The 18,874-nt window shown below is 35.2% G+C and overlaps 1 protein-coding gene across 1 annotated transcript in view; it reads right to left on the bottom strand.

The window, feature by feature from the left end:
• Positions 1-18,874, bottom strand: part of DNAH8 (dynein axonemal heavy chain 8) — a 148,697-nt gene that overhangs the window by 125,989 nt on the left and 3,834 nt on the right. The window contains exons 4-16 of the mRNA XM_030036172.1: positions 18,676-18,852; positions 18,229-18,342; positions 15,673-15,780; positions 14,551-14,652; positions 12,838-12,984; positions 11,778-11,975; positions 11,139-11,215; positions 10,588-10,687; positions 8,263-8,382; positions 5,648-5,783; positions 4,480-4,667; positions 3,480-3,560; positions 1,235-1,351 (exon numbers count right to left, since the gene is read on the bottom strand). Of these exons, the coding sequence (XP_029892032.1) occupies positions 1,235-1,351; positions 3,480-3,560; positions 4,480-4,667; positions 5,648-5,783; positions 8,263-8,382; positions 10,588-10,687; positions 11,139-11,215; positions 11,778-11,975; positions 12,838-12,984; positions 14,551-14,652; positions 15,673-15,780; positions 18,229-18,342; positions 18,676-18,852 (1,665 nt within the window). The remainder of the gene's footprint in view (positions 1-1,234; positions 1,352-3,479; positions 3,561-4,479; positions 4,668-5,647; positions 5,784-8,262; positions 8,383-10,587; positions 10,688-11,138; positions 11,216-11,777; positions 11,976-12,837; positions 12,985-14,550; positions 14,653-15,672; positions 15,781-18,228; positions 18,343-18,675; positions 18,853-18,874) is intronic.

Genomic DNA, 18,874 nt, shown 5'->3' on the forward strand with positions numbered 1-18,874 from the left:
ATGGGTTAGTCTTCAGTCCTCCTTTTACTCAACATAGCTTTTCACTGGGCTTTTTATTCTAAATTATAGCATTATTAGCAGTCAACTATAGTGAAGTGGCTTTGTCATGGCAGAATCCAAATAAAACTGACTTCTGTCCAATTTTTAATTTTTTACCTGAAATATTCTGCATCTGTGGTATCCCACCTTGTTTGTCACAATATCACTCATGCTTCTGTTTAACATCACTTTTTCCCTATTTGTTTACAATATCCCATTCACAGTAATCAAGGGTCTAACCAAGTTTACATCTTTTTGTATTGATATGGGAGGGGTAAAAAAGTCAGAAATGTACACAATCTACATATTTAAGGAAAATAGAGTGTATCTACACAAGACAGTGTTATTTCAGGTATGCTCAGGCTCAGAGAACTGTTAATTTCTTACATAGACAATCTTTTTTTTCAGCTTTGGGTTTCAGTGGCAAACAGAGCACTTGATCATAATTATGGTTTTGTGCCATACAGAAAAAGAAGTGGATATACCCACGAGTGACCAACAATCTCCTACCAAAGGAGACAAAATTTATGATATCGGTAGGAGACATCATAGCCAAATAGTTTAACTGTCAAGCCAGAAGGATGATCTGACTATCAAGGTAAAGTCTTGAGAAGAAAAAGAACCAATACAGGTCCTCAAGCATGTTAATGGAATCAAAAGAATTCAGAAATTTATGTGGCAAACACTAAGAGAGGAAGAAAGCACAGACTCGGTCAGCATGCAGAGAACTGTGAGGGAAAAGCATGCTCCCCTTCATTATTTTATGGGCTGCATGAAGAGGAGACAGTTTCACAGCATGCCTACTATGAACACAGTTAATGCTAAAAAGTTCTCCACTGGACAGTATTTACATGGAGGTATCTTGTGTGCAACTGCACTCATGAACGAGCACTCAAAGAGAAGCAGAGGTTGACTGAAAAATCAGAGTGGTAGTCACACAATCTGAGGACAACAAGTGGAAATATATTCTACTGCAAGAATGGAAGCAAAGGTCAAACATTTGAGAGCAATGTGAGAGAATCACTGAGTGTATCATTCTTCAAAAAAAAGAACATATTTTAAAAAGCAAACAAGATTTCTATGTATTTCAAGTGGTACAAAAATAAGTACAGATTAATTTCCAATATGAAGAGCAGTGTATTGGAAATAATTTATTTAAACTGTCATTTCATTTATATAGTGATCAATTGTATACCTTTTTCAAAAACTGTTTAAATATAATCAGAACTTGATCAGCTTCTTGAAAGAAACTTTCCAGTGTCACAGATGACCAAGTCAACGTGGTAAGTCCTTGCCTCAACACAGCTTCCATCTAAGCACAAAAATATAATTTCATAGATTAAAAAAAAAAGAATTTTAAACAAATGCCATTATTATTAGAATCACTAATGTCACTGATGAAAGAAAGAGTTGTGTCTAAGTTTTGCAAGGAAGGTTACAAGCTTTCAAGGAAAATATCAAAGAAATTTAAGCAATATTGGGGAAGGGGAGGGTAGTGCATACTACAGCCTCTGTCCACAACTGTCAAGTATACATTCTCAGCAACGATCTTGCCCTTCCTGTTCTCCTGGATAGTGTCTTTCAGTGGTTCCCACTACTTTCTAAAATTAAAATCAAGTCCACTATTGATCTTACAATTTGCCCTTTAACATAACTTCACCGCTCGCAACAGCATAATTGTCTTTCAACCTCATGTATCTATGTAATGACATTTTTTCATTTGTCCCTTTTTGAGTCACACTGATCCTCTCCAAATTTTGTTATAGCCTCAATGCTATTTTTGAAAATCCTCTCTTGCCTACTATTTCCCTTACTGAATTCTTGGTTCTGCATGGTCTGTTTCTTCTGGATTTGTCACCAAGATGTTCAGCATGTAGCTCATTTCCCTGTCACTGTATGATCTACACCAAGATCCTTCCTTCGCTGCAGAACCTGTACTTTTCAAAGGAGATGGGACTCTGAGGAAAAGAAAAATCTTATACTACCGCCAGGCTATGAAAATCAAATTTTCCAGACTCTCTCACAGAGCTCCCCTGAAATTTTTGCCTAGTACTCAAAAATTTCTCACTAATTTCCCAGTATACAGCCACCACAATTTTAAATTTTGCCATCCCCGTCATCCTTGAAGTGACAGAAATTTAATTTTGCTTAATTGCTGAGAACCTTTGAACTGATTCCACTCATATTTAATTTTAAATAGCCACCTATCATATCTGCTCTTTCATCTTGACATTTACCAAGTCACTGCCTGGACTTCACCCACTCTCTTCATCCTAATGCTTCTTTTTGCTATGTCTACGTCACAGCTAAAACAATGACTTCATCTCAGACAGACACACAGCTATTCGAAAATACAGCCATTACTATCACCTTAATATATGTTTTCGGGGAATATATTTAACTCTACAATGCTGGGATGGTACTGTTACTGGTAACCAACATAGCCAGTCTAGAAACAGTTTCAGGCTCTACATGAGTTGCTGTCAAATTATGGCACCAATGTAGCCATAGATTAGATTTGCTCATTCCATTTTTGGATTTGTGCTTTCCTCTCTTCTTCCTATAGACTGACGACTTCTCTCCCTTCTTCAAAAAACATTTTCATCTTCTGTTGTTTGTACAACACTCATCCTTCTCTTTTGCCAGTTGTTTCTTCAAAAATAGAGGCTTATGATTCCCTCTATGATATTATCATATTTACAGTAGTACTACTAAAGTGAAGACAATCATCACTTTACCTCTTTGTCTTTTAGTATTTAACTCTTAAGAGCAAGGACAACTTTTTTGTTTCTCACACTTCAGTACATGCCAACTATGTAGTTACACAAATTTATGCAAACTCTGCAACCTTCTGATGTTATTATTTACAACCCAAAAGGAAAGGGTTACTTAGAACAACCACATACATACACTTGCAAGTGTCTGGCAAAATAAAATGGCTTGTAGGATAGACACTCTGCATCTCCAGTAAAACTTTACCTTTAGTGTAGTATATAACCTTTCTACACCACTGAAGAGACTGACCCAATTCACAAGGCTAATAATTCTCTCCAAGCAAAGACAAGAATCATGCATGACATTTACTATTTCAGCTAAATGAAAAGCACAACTTCCCATGAAAACCTCTAAAACTGAAATAAGTGATAATTTACTTCCATGTCAAAGACACATATTTGTGTAGATAAATAGACACACAAAGTCCATATTCTTTGTTCTACTGGGTTTACATCTCATTGGCACTAAGATTATTCTACTCTAATACACATTATTTCAGCACTGTATGAGGGATGCAAAGAGAAAATTTTTGGTCCTAAAGGCTTTAGTAAAATTCATGAAGTTCACAACATGCAGAGCCATCTAAATATTTTAAAATTATAAACTATTATTAAGGTATTCTAACTTTGTCTGAAGTATACTTCAGTAGATTTAGCAATACTAACCTTTTTCATTTTTGGTGCCATTAGATTTACAAAATTCATTGGTGTTTCTTGACACAAATCTTCATAGCATTGGAGAAGACCCTGTTAATTATTAGAAAGGGTAGTATCAAGAAGAATAATTTAAGTAAGTGCTTTCTTTACTGAAGCAAACAACCTGTTATACAATCAAATCATCAGAAAAAACATGGAAAGCAGTACAAGACTACATTTCAAAACAAATGTGGAATTTTACAGACATTACATACCCATGCACATTATTTCCGGAATGTAATGAATCCATATCATGCTACACAAGGAAGAATGAAAGCAGTATTCTTTACGCAGAAAGCCAGGCAAAGTATGAACTTTCTCTAGTCCTAAAGACAGCTTGAGCTTCAGTAACCGTAATTTGCAATACCCTCTTGAAACTGAGCATCATATGCTTTAGATAATTAAAGTCACATATAAACTCAGTTTTAAAATATCCTCGTCTTGTGCCTTACACACACACAAAAATCTTGTATGGTACACCTCATCCCCAAGGTATAAGCTTCTTTAAATACTACAAAAATAGCAAATACTACGGCAGGCATCAGAAATCGGACTTCTCTGGCAGGCAACCTGCAAAATTCTTGATGTTTTTGTGGCTCAACATATCTTCCAATCCAGAAGAATTCCAATCTTTGCTTCTCAAAATCTCTGTAAAACGGTGTTTTATTGATTTTCAGAGAGTGAACGCTTTTTGGATAGCTTTAATTATTTCATCACCAGAACATATTTAACATGCCACAGGGTATAAGAAATATATATGCTTGTATTAAAGTATATACTAGCCCACACAGCAGTTAGTAGAGGTTTTTCAAATTATATCCTCTATGTTCACCTGTGCATTCCACAAATTTACCTTAAACTACTTCATAGCCAGCTTTGATCTTTATTTAACCATAGAAAAATTTCTATGGTTAATCAGATTTTCTTTTTTATTTTTTTAAACAGCAATCATGATAATTTTTAAGTTTACCTCTAAACGCAACTTGTTTGACTTCAGGTTATTTTCTATTTTTACTATCTTTTTTGCTTGCTCCGGTACTTCCAGACCCAACTTTATCATACATTTGGTCTCTCGGACAATCTCTGGAATTTGGGGATCGAAATTAACCACGAACTTCCCAGTTTTAGGATGACATGCAAATATTGTGGCTTGTAAGGCTGTAAAGACATTTTTGTATCAGTTTCTAACACAAACAATTGTTTCTGTTATATAAATTATTATGGAACATAGATTTCTAATATTACTATATAGTGATTAAATATGTATGGTTACTTGTGAAATAGCTTCACGTTGTTTTCAGTTAAAGAAGATACGCAACTGACTTTCACCATATTAGCTTTTTGCCATATATAACCTTTCTCTTCATAAGCTAAACAAGCATCAGACCCAGTCTTATTTGTGGCATGTTTTTTCTTAGCTTGAGTTAGAAAATGATCAAATTAATTTTCTAAGGACCTGGAAACAAAACACCTTTATGACATGCTCAGTATCTTACAAGAATTTGATAACCCAGAGGATGAATGCTTATACAGGGAAATTGCATAAATCCAAAACAAAATAAAAGCCCAAACAGCAACGCAAAAACCTCTCTTGACTATGTGATGACGAGATTTTATTCTTATAGATCTACTCCCAGTTTTGAAGCCCACAGACTGTCTACAATTTATATGAAAAATCTACTAAATTTTTTTTTTTTAACTTCAACTCTCATTTAATCTTAAAATGATAAAGTTTGATTATCAAACATATTTTCTAGGCATAAGATAATACTTGTCCTGAGAGGGACTGGGATAATACAACTGTATACATTATTAAAGTGGAAGGAAAATGGCAAGAATTATTAAATGGCATACACAAAGAATTTGCATACAAAAATGAACAACTGTGCCTTAAATTTGTTTCACTACTGTTCCAGTCACCTGTCAAACAGTGTACCAAATCTGCAATCCTCTGCATCAAAACCAAGTTTCAAGGCCAGTAATGGACAGAGATATGTATTATTGGACCTGCTTATTGGATCATGATTAATTTGCACATATTAAGGGTAAATGAGGCTTAAAAAATTATCTGATTTGATTTGTGTTAACTTAGCATTCAATAACAGTTTAAAAAGCCAATTACATATTTAATTACTTACGATATTGTAATTGTGAAATTTCCTTCATCCATGCATTATGATAGACTATCTCAAACTCCACCAATACATAGGCAATTCTGTTGTATACTCGAACAACTGCTTTACCTTCTGGACTTGCCAAGATATTTGACTTTTTCTATTAAAACACAGTACATGCAAATTAAAACCATATCAAAAGAAAACCATACTATTTGGGTTTTTCTCAATTTAACTATCAACTATACATTATATAAGTTAATATTACAAAGTATGCTTACAGAGTTCTTAAAAACTGTATCAAGTATTTATGATGCAAATTTATAGGGCAATAAAGTCAGTAAGAACTTGTAAGTAATAAATACTAAATATTTAACAAATATAAGAGCAATTACTTTATTATACTGTGATAAACACCTGTAATTCACAGTAAAATGGATGCTTGATTCTACTCAAAATTGAACAGTAACTAAAAATTGATTTAAAAAAAAATCTCCTTTTTTAATCAGTAATGATATTTATGTCTGTTTTCTTTGGAGCAGATTTAGGTGATCATTATTCCTATGTAAGGGAAACAAGAAAGTGAAAACCTCTCTCACATAGAAGTTAACTTGGCAGGAGACCCTAGATACTTTACAGGAGAATCATTCAAACATTTCAAGAAATATTATTGCTATAGCGGATCCTAGTATAGCAAGATTCTGACTAATCCAATGAAGGAAGGAAATCCAGTATCAGGACATTCCTAAGGGCTATAAATGTTAAAGCTTATGTGGCTGGCACTAACCTTGAGCTGTATGTTAAGTGGTACAGAAAAAGTAGCGTGACAAGTTCAGTAATGAAATTCCCTGTTACCAGACTAGTTCAGAGATCACCTGCAGTGAAACTGGTGACCAGATTCTCAGTTACAGTACTGCAGCTATTGTGTGGGTCCTTACAATAAACTTGCTTTTTCAGTAGTACCACAACATATACACCAGACAATTTCAGGATATCAGGCAGTCCACATTTATGCCTTAAGTTACTCCTAGAAGCCGCGTGGTAAAAAGACCTGATTCTCCATAGAGAACACTACAGGGCTAGAGGAACAGAAGAGGTGGGTACTCAGTTAAAATACAGGACATGAGTCTTATGTACAAGCCCTGGTCTGCTCCATTACAAAAAGAAGAAAAACACTACTGGCTGGAACGGTGAAATATTTCTTTGTGCAATATGAAGACAGACAGATGAACAATTCAGTGCATATTTCCAGCTTGAGGTGCTAGTTCAGTGGTAAGTCAAAGAAACAGTTTTTCTGGATTTTAGTAAGGCATCTGATAATTTCCCTCACAGCATCCTTCTGGAAAAGTCCAGCTGTGGGATGAGTGGGTTTATGGTGCGCTGGGTGAAGAACTGGCTAAAGGGCAAAGCTCAAAGGATTGTAGTGAATGGGGCTACATCTGGCTGGTGACTTGTCACCAGTGGTGTTCCTCAGGGTTCAATTCAAGGGCCAGTTCTGTTCAATGTATTTATCAATGCTCTGGATGCAGGAACTGAATGCACCATTAGCAGGTTTGCTGATGATACCAAACTGGGATGTGCTGTTGACTCTCTTGAGGGACAGGGGTCCTTGCACAGGGGTCTAGATAGAGTGGAGCATTGGGCTATGATTAATGGGATGAAATTTAACAAGTTGAAATGCCAGATTCTGCACCTAGGACAGAGTAATGCCAGGCACAAGTATAAATTGGGAGAGGAGCAGCTGGAGAGCAACCCTGCTGAAAGGGATCTGGGAGTGCTGGTTGACAGCAGGCTAAATATGAGTCACAGTGTGTCCTGGCAACCAAGAGGGCAAACCGCATCCTGGGGTGCATTAAACACAGTATAACCAGCTGGTCAAAAGTGGTGATTACCCAGCTGTATTCGGCATCAGTGTGGCCTCACCTTGAGTACTGTGTGCAGTTCTGGCCCCACAATTTAAGAAGGATGTGAAGGTCCTTGAAAACATTCAGAGGAGGGCAACAAAGCTGCCGAAAGGGCCGGAAGGAATGTCCTATGAAGAGCAGCTAAGGACTTTGGGTTTGTCTAGTTTGCAGAAAAGGAGGCTGAGGAGTGACTTCTTTGTGCTCTACAGCTTCTTGAGGAGGGCAACTGGAGAGGGAGGTGCTGAGCTCTTCTCTCTGGTATCCAGTAATAGGATGCATGGGAATGGTTCAAAGCCGTGCTGGGGAGGTTTAGACTGGACATTAGGAAGCATTTCTTTACTGACAGAGTGGTCAAACAGTGGAACAGGCTTCCTAGAGAGGTGGTTGATGCCCCAAGCCTGTCAGTGTTTAAGAGGCAGTTAGACAGTGCCCTTAATGTTTTAACTTTTGGTCAGCCCTGAATTGGTCAGGCAGTTGGACTTGATGATCGTTGTAGGTCACTTCTAACTGAAATAGTCTAGTCTAACCTTAGTCTATTCTATTCCTACGTCTTGGGTCTACAACAGTGGTTACTGCAGAGCATATTTTTTTAACTAGATATTCACATACAAATAAACATGTTGCCTAGCATATGAGAAATGACATCATCATAGCCAGAAACATTACAGTAACTCTACTGAAGAAAGACATTTCACTGTTACACAAAACACCTAATTTATCCTCACATCAACTTACGTGAAAATAGTTGATTGGTTCATTTATCCTCCTGAATAGCTGTCTCACCCACAGTATCTTTCCTGCAACAGGTGGCATGTTTCGAGCAAGAGGAGGGTCATCTTTCTGAATTTGGTAAAGCTACAATAAGAATATCATCAAACACATGGATTAAAAAAATCTATTGAAATGTTAAACTGTTTTTCCTCTGGTACCACAATTTCTTCCACCTCCCAAACAGATTAAATTTGTGTGGAGTCACACAACAGTTCACTGAGAGAAAAATGTATTGCTTCCCCCACTTGCTACGCTGCTGAGATGCACACATTGATACCACTGTTGGTATGTCTCCTGTCTTCATTATCTCATGCTGTTTCTTAGCTGTGCTTCCTTATGACAGAGCCCTGAGTACACCAAAAGGCATCGCAAACCTAGGAGCTGAGCAGGCAGTATTCAAGGCCAAGCCTGACAGGTGCAGCTGTGTAACTTTGGAACCATCTGCTGTGAAAGCAAGCTGTGTAAGGAAGTGTTGTGAGAACCCTTGTTGGGGCTTTTCCTCCTTTGCTTGGGAACTGCCCTCAGGAAAGGCCTAAGCTCTATTACTAACTGAGAGGTCTTACCTGAATAGAAACTTCAACATTGTTCTTCAGACACGTACACCTGACTAATAGCTAACATTTCAGGAGTTGGACTTGATGATTGTTGTGGGTTCCTTCCAACACAGGATAATCTATGATTCCATGATATGCCCTTTTCTACTAACTTCTTATCAATATGCATGCAGAGACCCCTGGGTACACAGCCCATGCTTATATCTGTGCCCAAGCTGAGAAAAAAAATAAAGGGACGGGGGGCCTGCTCACTGAATGGCTGCATTATAGTCAAGGCAATTTTGGCCTAAAATTATCACGTACCACATTTGCAGTGACAAATTATTCAAGGACTTTAGAACCAGTATTGTAGTGGGAGAAAGTTCTTATGAAAAATAACTTGCTTGGCAAAGATAAAAAGCAATTCAATAATATCTAATAAATAGTTAGAACTAGCCAGTATATTGGTGACATATTCTTCAACAGAAGAGGAATATTTGTATGCACCCAACTTCAGGCATGCAAGCTCATGCTGTGATAACACAAACTGTACTGCTTAAGCAAACACCACTCTTCACTTACTGGCATGTCTTCTTACCCCTATAACTCTTCCTGCACAGTCCCAACAAAAGAAATTCAAGTAGCTTCACGGTGAACTTCAGAGGAACTGACATGGATGAAACCCCCTCAGACAACGTACCTATTTTTTTGGCTAGGAAAAAGCAGCCAGGGGTGGGGTCAGTGATTTCTTAAGCAGGCAGTGCTGCTGAAAATATGTTCATCAAATTAAGCCAGTAATTAGAGGTTCAGGAAGTGTTATATACAGTGAGTAGATAGGGAAAGGACACTGTAAAGAGCGGTTCACAGCAGCCATGCTAGGCTACAGTTTTAAGTCCCTGTTTGGAGGAATCATTTTGTAGGAAGTGCAGAGTTTACAGATACTTGGCTCCTCATGTAAACATGTGACATTCAGCTGACAAAATGCAAACATCTCTAAAAAAAAAAAAAAATTTGCATCAGTCTTGTTTTCCAGATGCCCTTTATGCTCATTGAAGAAAAATGGCCATTTGAAGGGATTTATTTAAATCTTCAAGTTAACACGTAAAATAGATCAGATGAATTAAGTCCAGAATACTTGTTTCTTTCTTGAGTAGAAAGGGAATATGGACGTCTAGTTCTTATGCTGATGTTTATTTTGCAGACATATAAAGTCAGGTTAGATGAATCCCTCTCTAAAAGCTTAAAGTCAAGTGATGTGAACCGTCCCCAGAAGTTAATTCTCATTTATGCTACAGTCATGGTACACTACACAAATCATGGAAAATTACTTCATAATGAACATAAATATAATGTACCTACATTTTATATCTATTTTATACTGTCAGAGCGTTAGATAATAGCCATGTATTAATGCAAATAAACTGTAGAGGCTTCATATAACACAAAACCACATGGTATATGCAAATGATGTACAGAGCCAGTAAGGAACATACTTTTTTTTCTTTTATTGATGAAGGAATGACAGAAGAGATTTTGATTTAGAAAGTAAAATTGTGATGACATTTGCCTGCAAGAGCATGTATATCATATTTGCCTACACACTCAGGTCTGTTTTCTGTAACAGGCAAATAGAAGTATGATAAATTGAGCATTGACAGTTAGTGAAATAGACAGAACAAATAAAAATTATTCACATTAAAATATTTACTCTTATTTTAACATGATGTTTAAAATTTATTGCAGAGAAATGAAATACCTTTTTAGTAGCTTCAAGTTCTGCTACAAAATGTTGAAGAATACAACCAACTGTACGTACTGTTTCTTCTTGAAGGCATGGCATTCTCAGACTTTGAAACCTGTATTAAAAATGAGTACCCAAAGTGATATTTCCAAAAACACAAGTAATTTTTTTTTTTTACTTTATTTTGGCATATATGAACTTTACATAAAATGAAAGAAGGACAAATCTAGGAAATGCTTTTGGATCTGGGAATTTTCTTCTGCTTTGAGCAAGTTTAAGCAAGGTGAAAAGTTCTGCCCTGGTGGGGTTTTGGTTGTGGTTTTTTAGGTTTTTCTTTTAGTATCTTCTTGTATATACAAAATAAACTGTAATGAAATTAAGAAACAGAATATATTGATTCCCACAAGAAAGCTAAAATACATCTTTTATGATTACATGGTTCAAAACACCGATAATGAAAAATTCTTGATTAGGCCCTGTGTTCTAAAATTAGCTGTAGTACTTAAGTTGTGCTAAACACTAATTTGAGGTTACTTTGAAATATTTTAAAACATAACTGCCAATACCTTTGAAGTAACTGAAGTGCATGCTGTGAAGACAAAATTCTCCCAAAACAGGTACGCATAAATGTCTGTATCTGTACCTAAAGAATATATAACTTAGTATAGTTTTTCTAGTCACATAATACTATTTTGATGTCTGATAATTTCTTAACATAGTAGCATTTAAAATTGTTACTGCTTAAAGCACCAAATAGCAGCCTTCACCAGTCCATGCTTAATATAGTCAATAAATAGGTAGTGTCAGTCAAGTAATCTCTTAAAATGCCAGACAATTTTAGCAAAGAATCAAATTATGTAATGAAAACAGTTGCAGCTTTGTTCTGCCCAAAATCTATCCACGTCTCCAGGCTAATAAACCACCTCCATGTAGATCATTCTCTCAGGTCTCATAATTTTTGTCATTTTGGTTGCAGAGTGACTGACCTTCAGTGAGGACTATATGATATATTTTACAGCTTCCTTTGGAAGGAGGAGAAAGAATGGAAAAAGCCTTCCTCGAGACAAACACAAACTTTATGCTCTTTGGAAGAAGAGCAATATAGCCTATTCACAGTCCAAAGCCTCACTGACATTCCAGGAGATACTGAGTAAGTAGTGACGAGATTCTTCCCCAAGTAAGTTACCGGTAGCAATATTACTTACCTCTAAACCTTCAATTTTTGCCATGAAGTTCACAAAATCCACATCAAATTCTGCTTTTCGTGGATCAAGGATGTCATATTGTTTCTTTTGAACACTTTGGTAGATATTTTTGAATTTTACTGCCATAATATCTATTCCTTCAATGGTAGGCAGACTTAGTGCACAAAAAGTTTGTACTACAGTTATCATCTCTGTAATCTGAAATATAAACATTATATTCATGCTCATAACAAATTGTTACTTCCTCAATAAATTAAAACCTGAGCAAAATAAAATAAACAATAGCTACTTCTCTAACTACTGCATTCAGAAATGTGCTGCTTCTGAGCTTCTGAAGTCAAGTGTCTTCAACAGAGCATGGTTAATTCAGTTTTCAACATCAGTTCTCACCACAACCCAATACAAAGTAAAACCATCTCTGGGTTTTTTGATGGTAAAGCATTTCTTTTTAATATTTGACTGTTAGATTCAATAGGGTAATATGGAAAAAGAGTTAAAACATGACATATGCATTCACAGAATAAAAAAACCTGACCATACAGATTAGTATATATACTGCATGATAAAGAAAAACATCAGACTCTCAGAATTCCTACCCTGTGATGATTGCCCCATTACCCTCTTATCCCTTGTCTGACCTTATTCAGCACCAAGGAGCACCTATTATCTTTTCCCCACAAACTCTATGAATGCTAGTTCAAAATTCTTTCATCTCATTAGCAAGCAAAATGTTAAGACCACACCAAGCAGCAAAATCATCTGAAGAACTGTGTTTGGCAGTAACAAGAATTTTTAATGCCTTAGGACACCATTCAAAAAAGCAAAGGTGTGTTATTTTTCACATAATTTTAAACCTCCTAAAATAATGATCTAAATCAAGAGCAATTAGATTATTTCTCTCCACACTAACAGAATTAAATTAACAAATTCTGAAGGTCACTGTGAGGTAATTGCCTGAAGTATTGGGATGACTTACTCTGTGGAAGTGCCTAATTTCTCTCAATAAAGAGTTACAAAGCCCTCCTTTTCTACCAATAACAACAGCACACAGTATACTCACTTTTTCTAATCTCCTACAAAAAGCTTCAGATTTTCCAAAAATGTACATTTCCGATACTTCAAATGTCTTTTCTCCTAGAGTTTCCAAAATCTCTTGCTTTGTTTCATGGAAGCATTTCTGATATTCTTTCAACAGAAACATGCAGTCCTAAAAAGTGAAGGAATAAATACCATACTCATTACACTATGCTTATGTCTGAGAGACTGGAGAACTCAAACCTACTGTCATTCTAAAGTGGTTAATTATCACTGAATCTAGTTTCAGTCAACAAGCAGTAATGATTTACATACAGTGGTTTTCTTTCACTATGTGTAACAAATATTTGCAACATATGAACATACAACACTACAGTACAGTGAAAGATGTAACACTGGGAAATGAGTCACCAAAAAAAGAACAGGAAAGTTTTAGTTCTTGTTAAAGTAAAAAGTGGTTTAGAGCCTAGCGAAAAGCAGGTGATGACTCCTGCTCTAAAGGAGACATTTGAATATTAAGAAAAGCCATTAGCTTGCTTAAGAATGGTCAGACTGTCCTCTAGATAAGGACAGAATTTGGCATAACAGGGTAGTCCATCTGGAACTGCCAGGGGACTTAAAGGAAATTCATTATACAAATGAATGTGTGTTGACAAGTCTGAGTTAAAGTGAGATTGAAAAATAATCTCTCAGTCGATTATTTACTTAAAATACTAGGACCTTTTCAGGTGTAAAAATAATGACTGGTATGAAAGGTAAAGTCTATAATCATTGGAATACAAAATCTTCTGTCAGGTCTTGGAACAGAAAGCACACTTTATCACAGTATACTGGCAGTCATCAGATTGTCTGAATATATAGGTATATACAACAATTGGCTATGAATTACAGGACATGAGAAAAGGTCCTCTTTGAAAGGAATGTTCAGATCTTCAAGAATATACAGATACTAGAATGAAGACTGATCACCATGATTAGAAACTGGGTTTATATTTCTCTCATAGAATAATGAGGGCTTGTCAGCTGTAGAATACTCACAAGATGACCTCAATTAAATAGATGAATTATTATAATCATATCATCCTGTCAGGTCAGGAAAGATACATTCAATACATTTTCTTTTGTACCTCTGGACCTAATTTTTAAAGGACTATGAAATCCTATGCCCTTCAGGGTAAGATAAGAAGTCAGTAGCTAAGATCTGATAAAGGAGAAGGTGGAAATGAAGTCAGTATTGGCAACCAGTAACCCCACAGCTGGATGTATTTTGCCATGGCATATTGCACATACTTAATTTGTTAATATGTCACCATCAGCTGAAGAAAAGGAAGACTTTCTTAGCACTGAACTTTCATGGTGTGAAAAGTGGGGGGAGGGGGTCACAAAATGGGGGTCTGTTCAATTACCAGGTTCCCCATGGTAGAGGAAGATGGTACCATATCAGATACCCTCAAGAGGGAAGAATGTGGATTATGCAGGATGACAAGATTCCTTGGTCGCACATAGGGTGAAGATGCCAATTCCAAGGTCAGTGACGGACCACCCTGACAAAGATGAGGCCATTCTAATTTCAACAAATGCCAGTGGGCTACGAAATGGGAAAACACTCAAAGTATGATGAAATAAAACAGTAAAGAGGTGTGAAGTACTTGATACATATTGATATGGACTTCCTTGTGCATATCAATAGGTAATCAATAGGTTTGGTAGGTAAATAATAAAATACCAAAATACAAACCTTAATTTTTTCAATCACTGTTGATGCCTCCTGCTCCCAGACACAAGACAAGCCACCATCTGTAATATATGCTCTACAGGTCGTGACCATTTGATTTGTAACCTAGCGCAGACAAATGAAAACAAGTAGGTCTCAAGCTTGTAAGGAAATCTGCCTGTTTTGCAAAACTGTTCCTTGCTATTTTTAGCACAGCTTCATGTAACCAGTTTGTTATTAGCCTCTGCAGTGAAATGCTCAATCCCTTAGACCATTAAATAATAGACACTAGCAAGTGTCAATACACAAACATATAAAAACCCCAATTACATAACAGGCAATATAAACATTGCTGCATAATCCATACCTAACATCTGATGTGTGGAAAACAGCCACAGCCATGGATAAATTTAGCCTCAAAAAAGCACATATTTCTTAATATCCTAGTTCAAATTGAATTGTAACAAAACTGTACACTTTACCTGGGGTGTTAAAAAAAAAAGTAAAAAAGTGGTGTAACAAGGGTCTACTATGAATTTCCCCTATATGCTTACTGGAGATGTGTATTTTAGTTATAAAGGATTTCTTTGTTCTATAACCATTACACAAACCATGTTTTCCTGCAGTGAATACCTAGATTCCGCAAAATACATTAGTATAATTACTGAGCTGGTCTTTATTTTTTGTTTAAGGTGGAAAAGTTTACGACCTGATATTCAATTAAATTTTCAAGTATGACTTTCTTCTGAAAACAGGTAACCTTTTGTCTTTCATACCTTTTGGAGGAATAGCCTAGTCAAACTGATGGCCATCTCCTTAATTAGGTATTCAAGGCTGATAATAACAGAGTCTTTGTGGATTCAGTGACTCAGGAAACAACTGAGCAGATTAATTCAAGTCAGGAGATTAATCAAGAAGATAAGGAAAAAACTAATTTTGCTGAACCAAAAATAACAACAAAGTTCCTTCCAGAAGACAAGTCTCTAAGCCAAGTTCAATCATCTCCTGATCAACAGACTTATCCTCCTTTCCCATGCAGACACCCACTATTTATTACCATTCTTTAACAAATGTCCTACTGATTTAAACAATTTTTTCCTGAAAAATCACATAGTTTTTATAATGAATATTACTTAATATATTTACCTTTATAAACAATGATGTCATCCTCTCAGAATTATTATAATATCTTGAAACATTATGAATCATTCGAATAGTATTTATCAAGTTTGGTATTCCATGTATCATTGATACCTTAAAGCAGAGTTTTGAGAAAAAATTTACTTTCTATTCTTAGCAACTATATTTCTATTCTATTGACAACTTCTAAATTACATTTTTCCCTAAATCACATTAAGCAATCTTCAAAATGCCATGGCATGTTAACAAAAGTTTCTTCTAAAAAAAAAATAAAATAAAAAATCTAATCATACTCAATAAATTTTTAAACCTTAACTAATAAAAACAACAAAACTCATAGATGATTTGGTGAGAAATCAAATTAAAGATATTAATATAAATATTTTAATATGCTATTTTGATGATCAAAATTGAACATTTATTCAAAAAGTACAAGTTGCATTTTTTGGCAAAAAAGAAAATATTCTTCTGGCAGCTGACAGTGGTTGTGATTAATGCTTTTGTTTTCCTTCAGGTACAGCTGTTAAATATAGTCTGTGCAATGACATTGTGATTACAATCATTATGTAAAATATTTCATTCAGACATTTCAAAAAACTCATGAAGTAATTATCAATGAAATTAACATTGTGACAAGTGCCTAATTCATTCAATCATCATGTGAAGCATCTAAATCTTTCACATGTTTCATGAAATCATTGTTCATATGAGTAAAATCAAACCGTGGTATTACAAGTGTTCTGTAATTCAATCACATCTACAGTATTTTGGAAAAAAAAGAAAAAAGGTAAAAAATGATAATTCATTAACATTATCAGGGACTTATCAGAGATTGCAATTCAGAACATCAAGAAAAAGTAATTTTGACCGTCACTCCTCAACAGAGAAGCCACTTTTGGGCTTCAAACTCAAAGTAAACACACTAATACTCTGGCTAAATATAGCAGGCATTTGCATTTGGCAGAAGAGTGTGAAAGAAAGGCTATATGGTATGAAAACAACTGTCAGTGTCCACATGTTGTTCATCACCCCTCCCCGCTCCTCCCCCCAAATGGAATCAGGAGATTCTGAGTCTACTGGTTTTCTTTTTTAATCCTTGACAAAAAAATAAACCCCTGAATAGTGGACTATAGATTTCTCTGATTCAAAACCTGAGTTAAACGCTCAGTCTAAATTTTCATATAGTAACCCACTTCAGCTACAAATGTGACTATGTGTGATACTGCATACACTAAATGCCATATTTTACACACACACTAAATTTCATATTAAATCTGCATGTACTCCATTCCTAATCTACTAATATTTAAAATACTTTTCAATATCAGATATTAAATTCAACTCAATCCAGAATGTATTTCTTTTTAAAACAGGATATATTTAACCTGGATGTCACTATTTTTAAGTTGAATACCATAAAAAATCCTACCTAAATTATCCTGATGTCTGGAACGATGTTCCAAGAAATGAAACATAAATTCAGATTTATCCAAATTGTTCCAGATTAAAGAAAGAACTATAGTTAACTATCCTGTATTAGTAAACTGATGAACTCTTTAATGGGTTTCCACCCACAAATGTCTCTTTGTTTAAGATAAAAATAATTTTATTTTGATAACCCATGTGAAGCAGCTCGTCATTATGGCCCAGTATCTGGCACCCTCTAGTGATACTCTGAAGAGCTGAAGATAAACAGTGTCTTGGTAATACTGTTTATCATACTCCTCTCGCCTACTATGACATGCAGTACCAGTTCTATGTCATATATTATCACAGACTTTTTTCTTCCCCTCAGTTAAAACTTTGAAGTAAGATCCTAAGCTGCCAGCAATTCAAAAGAAATGCAACTCTTCCTAACAGAGGACTGGAGGCAGGTAGGACTAAAACAAGGGGGACTAAAAAACAAAGCAGAAGAAGCAATTTTTCCTAGGCTATTTCCTCCTTCCACCCTATTCTGCACCAATGAATAGAAACATATACCTGTTATAATAATTAGTAGTTAATATTAAACCTAATAACTGTTACCTTGAACAAGGGCTGACTAGTCTATAAGGACAACCAATTATTTAAATTCTGACTAGCTGGTATTTCTGCAAACAGAACTAGCTAATACTGTTTTCAATATCAAAATATTAATTTACCCATTTAGGACCTCATTAGGTTTCATTATTCTCTATATAACTGAAATTTTGTTATTTTGGTTACAGCTGTGTGATTGTTCATTGACATGTACGGAATTTTCAATGAAAGACATATTTTAAGATTCTTTTATTATAAAATATGTATCTGTATTAGCTCATTTTAAATATAATATTGGCAGCAGGACTGAATTACTAGGCAATAATATGTATTTATCAATAAATACATATTTTATGTAATATAGAATAAATTAATGCTTTAACATTTAGCTTGACAGGTGTTTAGGAAAAAATAAAATCAGAAAAATAGAAGAGTAAATTAGAAAATTTACTTTTGAGCAAATACAAAGAAGATTTCGTTTGCCCTGGGCATTCTAAGTAAATACCTAAACTTTGTTTAAAGAATGATGAAAGGCATACTTACAAGATCATAGTTGTAAAGTGGCTGACAAACTTTTTCAAGTGTGCACAAGTATTTCACATTATCTTTTGATTCATTTGCTGCATCTGTGATTCTGGCATCTAACTCTTGCCACATCTAGAGGGAAAACAGTATTGTGAAAAACTTTATACATAGTGAACTATTTCTTTAATTTGCACTGATGTGCCAGAAGTAAACCTTGGTAAATTAATTTTTTAAAGGCATTGTCAAAGCCGGCAATAAAAGTTAATTTCATTTATGATAATTTTTATCTGTATCTCTAAAAACGCCTTGTTCTTTCTCTTAAAAGATTAAGCACACCAGCACCATATCTAAATTTTCCTCTCTTAATTCTCCTCAGGAAATCTCTCTTAAATGCAATGAAACAAAATAATTATCGCAAGCTTTGTCTACTATAGTAAAAAAATAACATAAGAAAAAAATAATTACCCTTAGTAGTTTAGAATGTCCAACATTCAGAATGTTAATGACAGCTTTGCAGTTTGGTCCTTTGATCTGCTCAATAATAAAATTAAATTTAGCAGACATACATTTCCAGTGCTCTAGTTCAGTCAGCGGACCTGAATCATCAGCTTCTTTCCTCATCTGCTTACTCTCAATCAGAACCTGCAACCAATTTGAAAAAAAC

This window comes from Aquila chrysaetos, chromosome 13 (genome assembly GCF_900496995.4).
Source record: "Aquila chrysaetos chrysaetos chromosome 13, bAquChr1.4, whole genome shotgun sequence".
NCBI lineage: Eukaryota > Metazoa > Chordata > Aves > Accipitriformes > Accipitridae > Aquila > Aquila chrysaetos.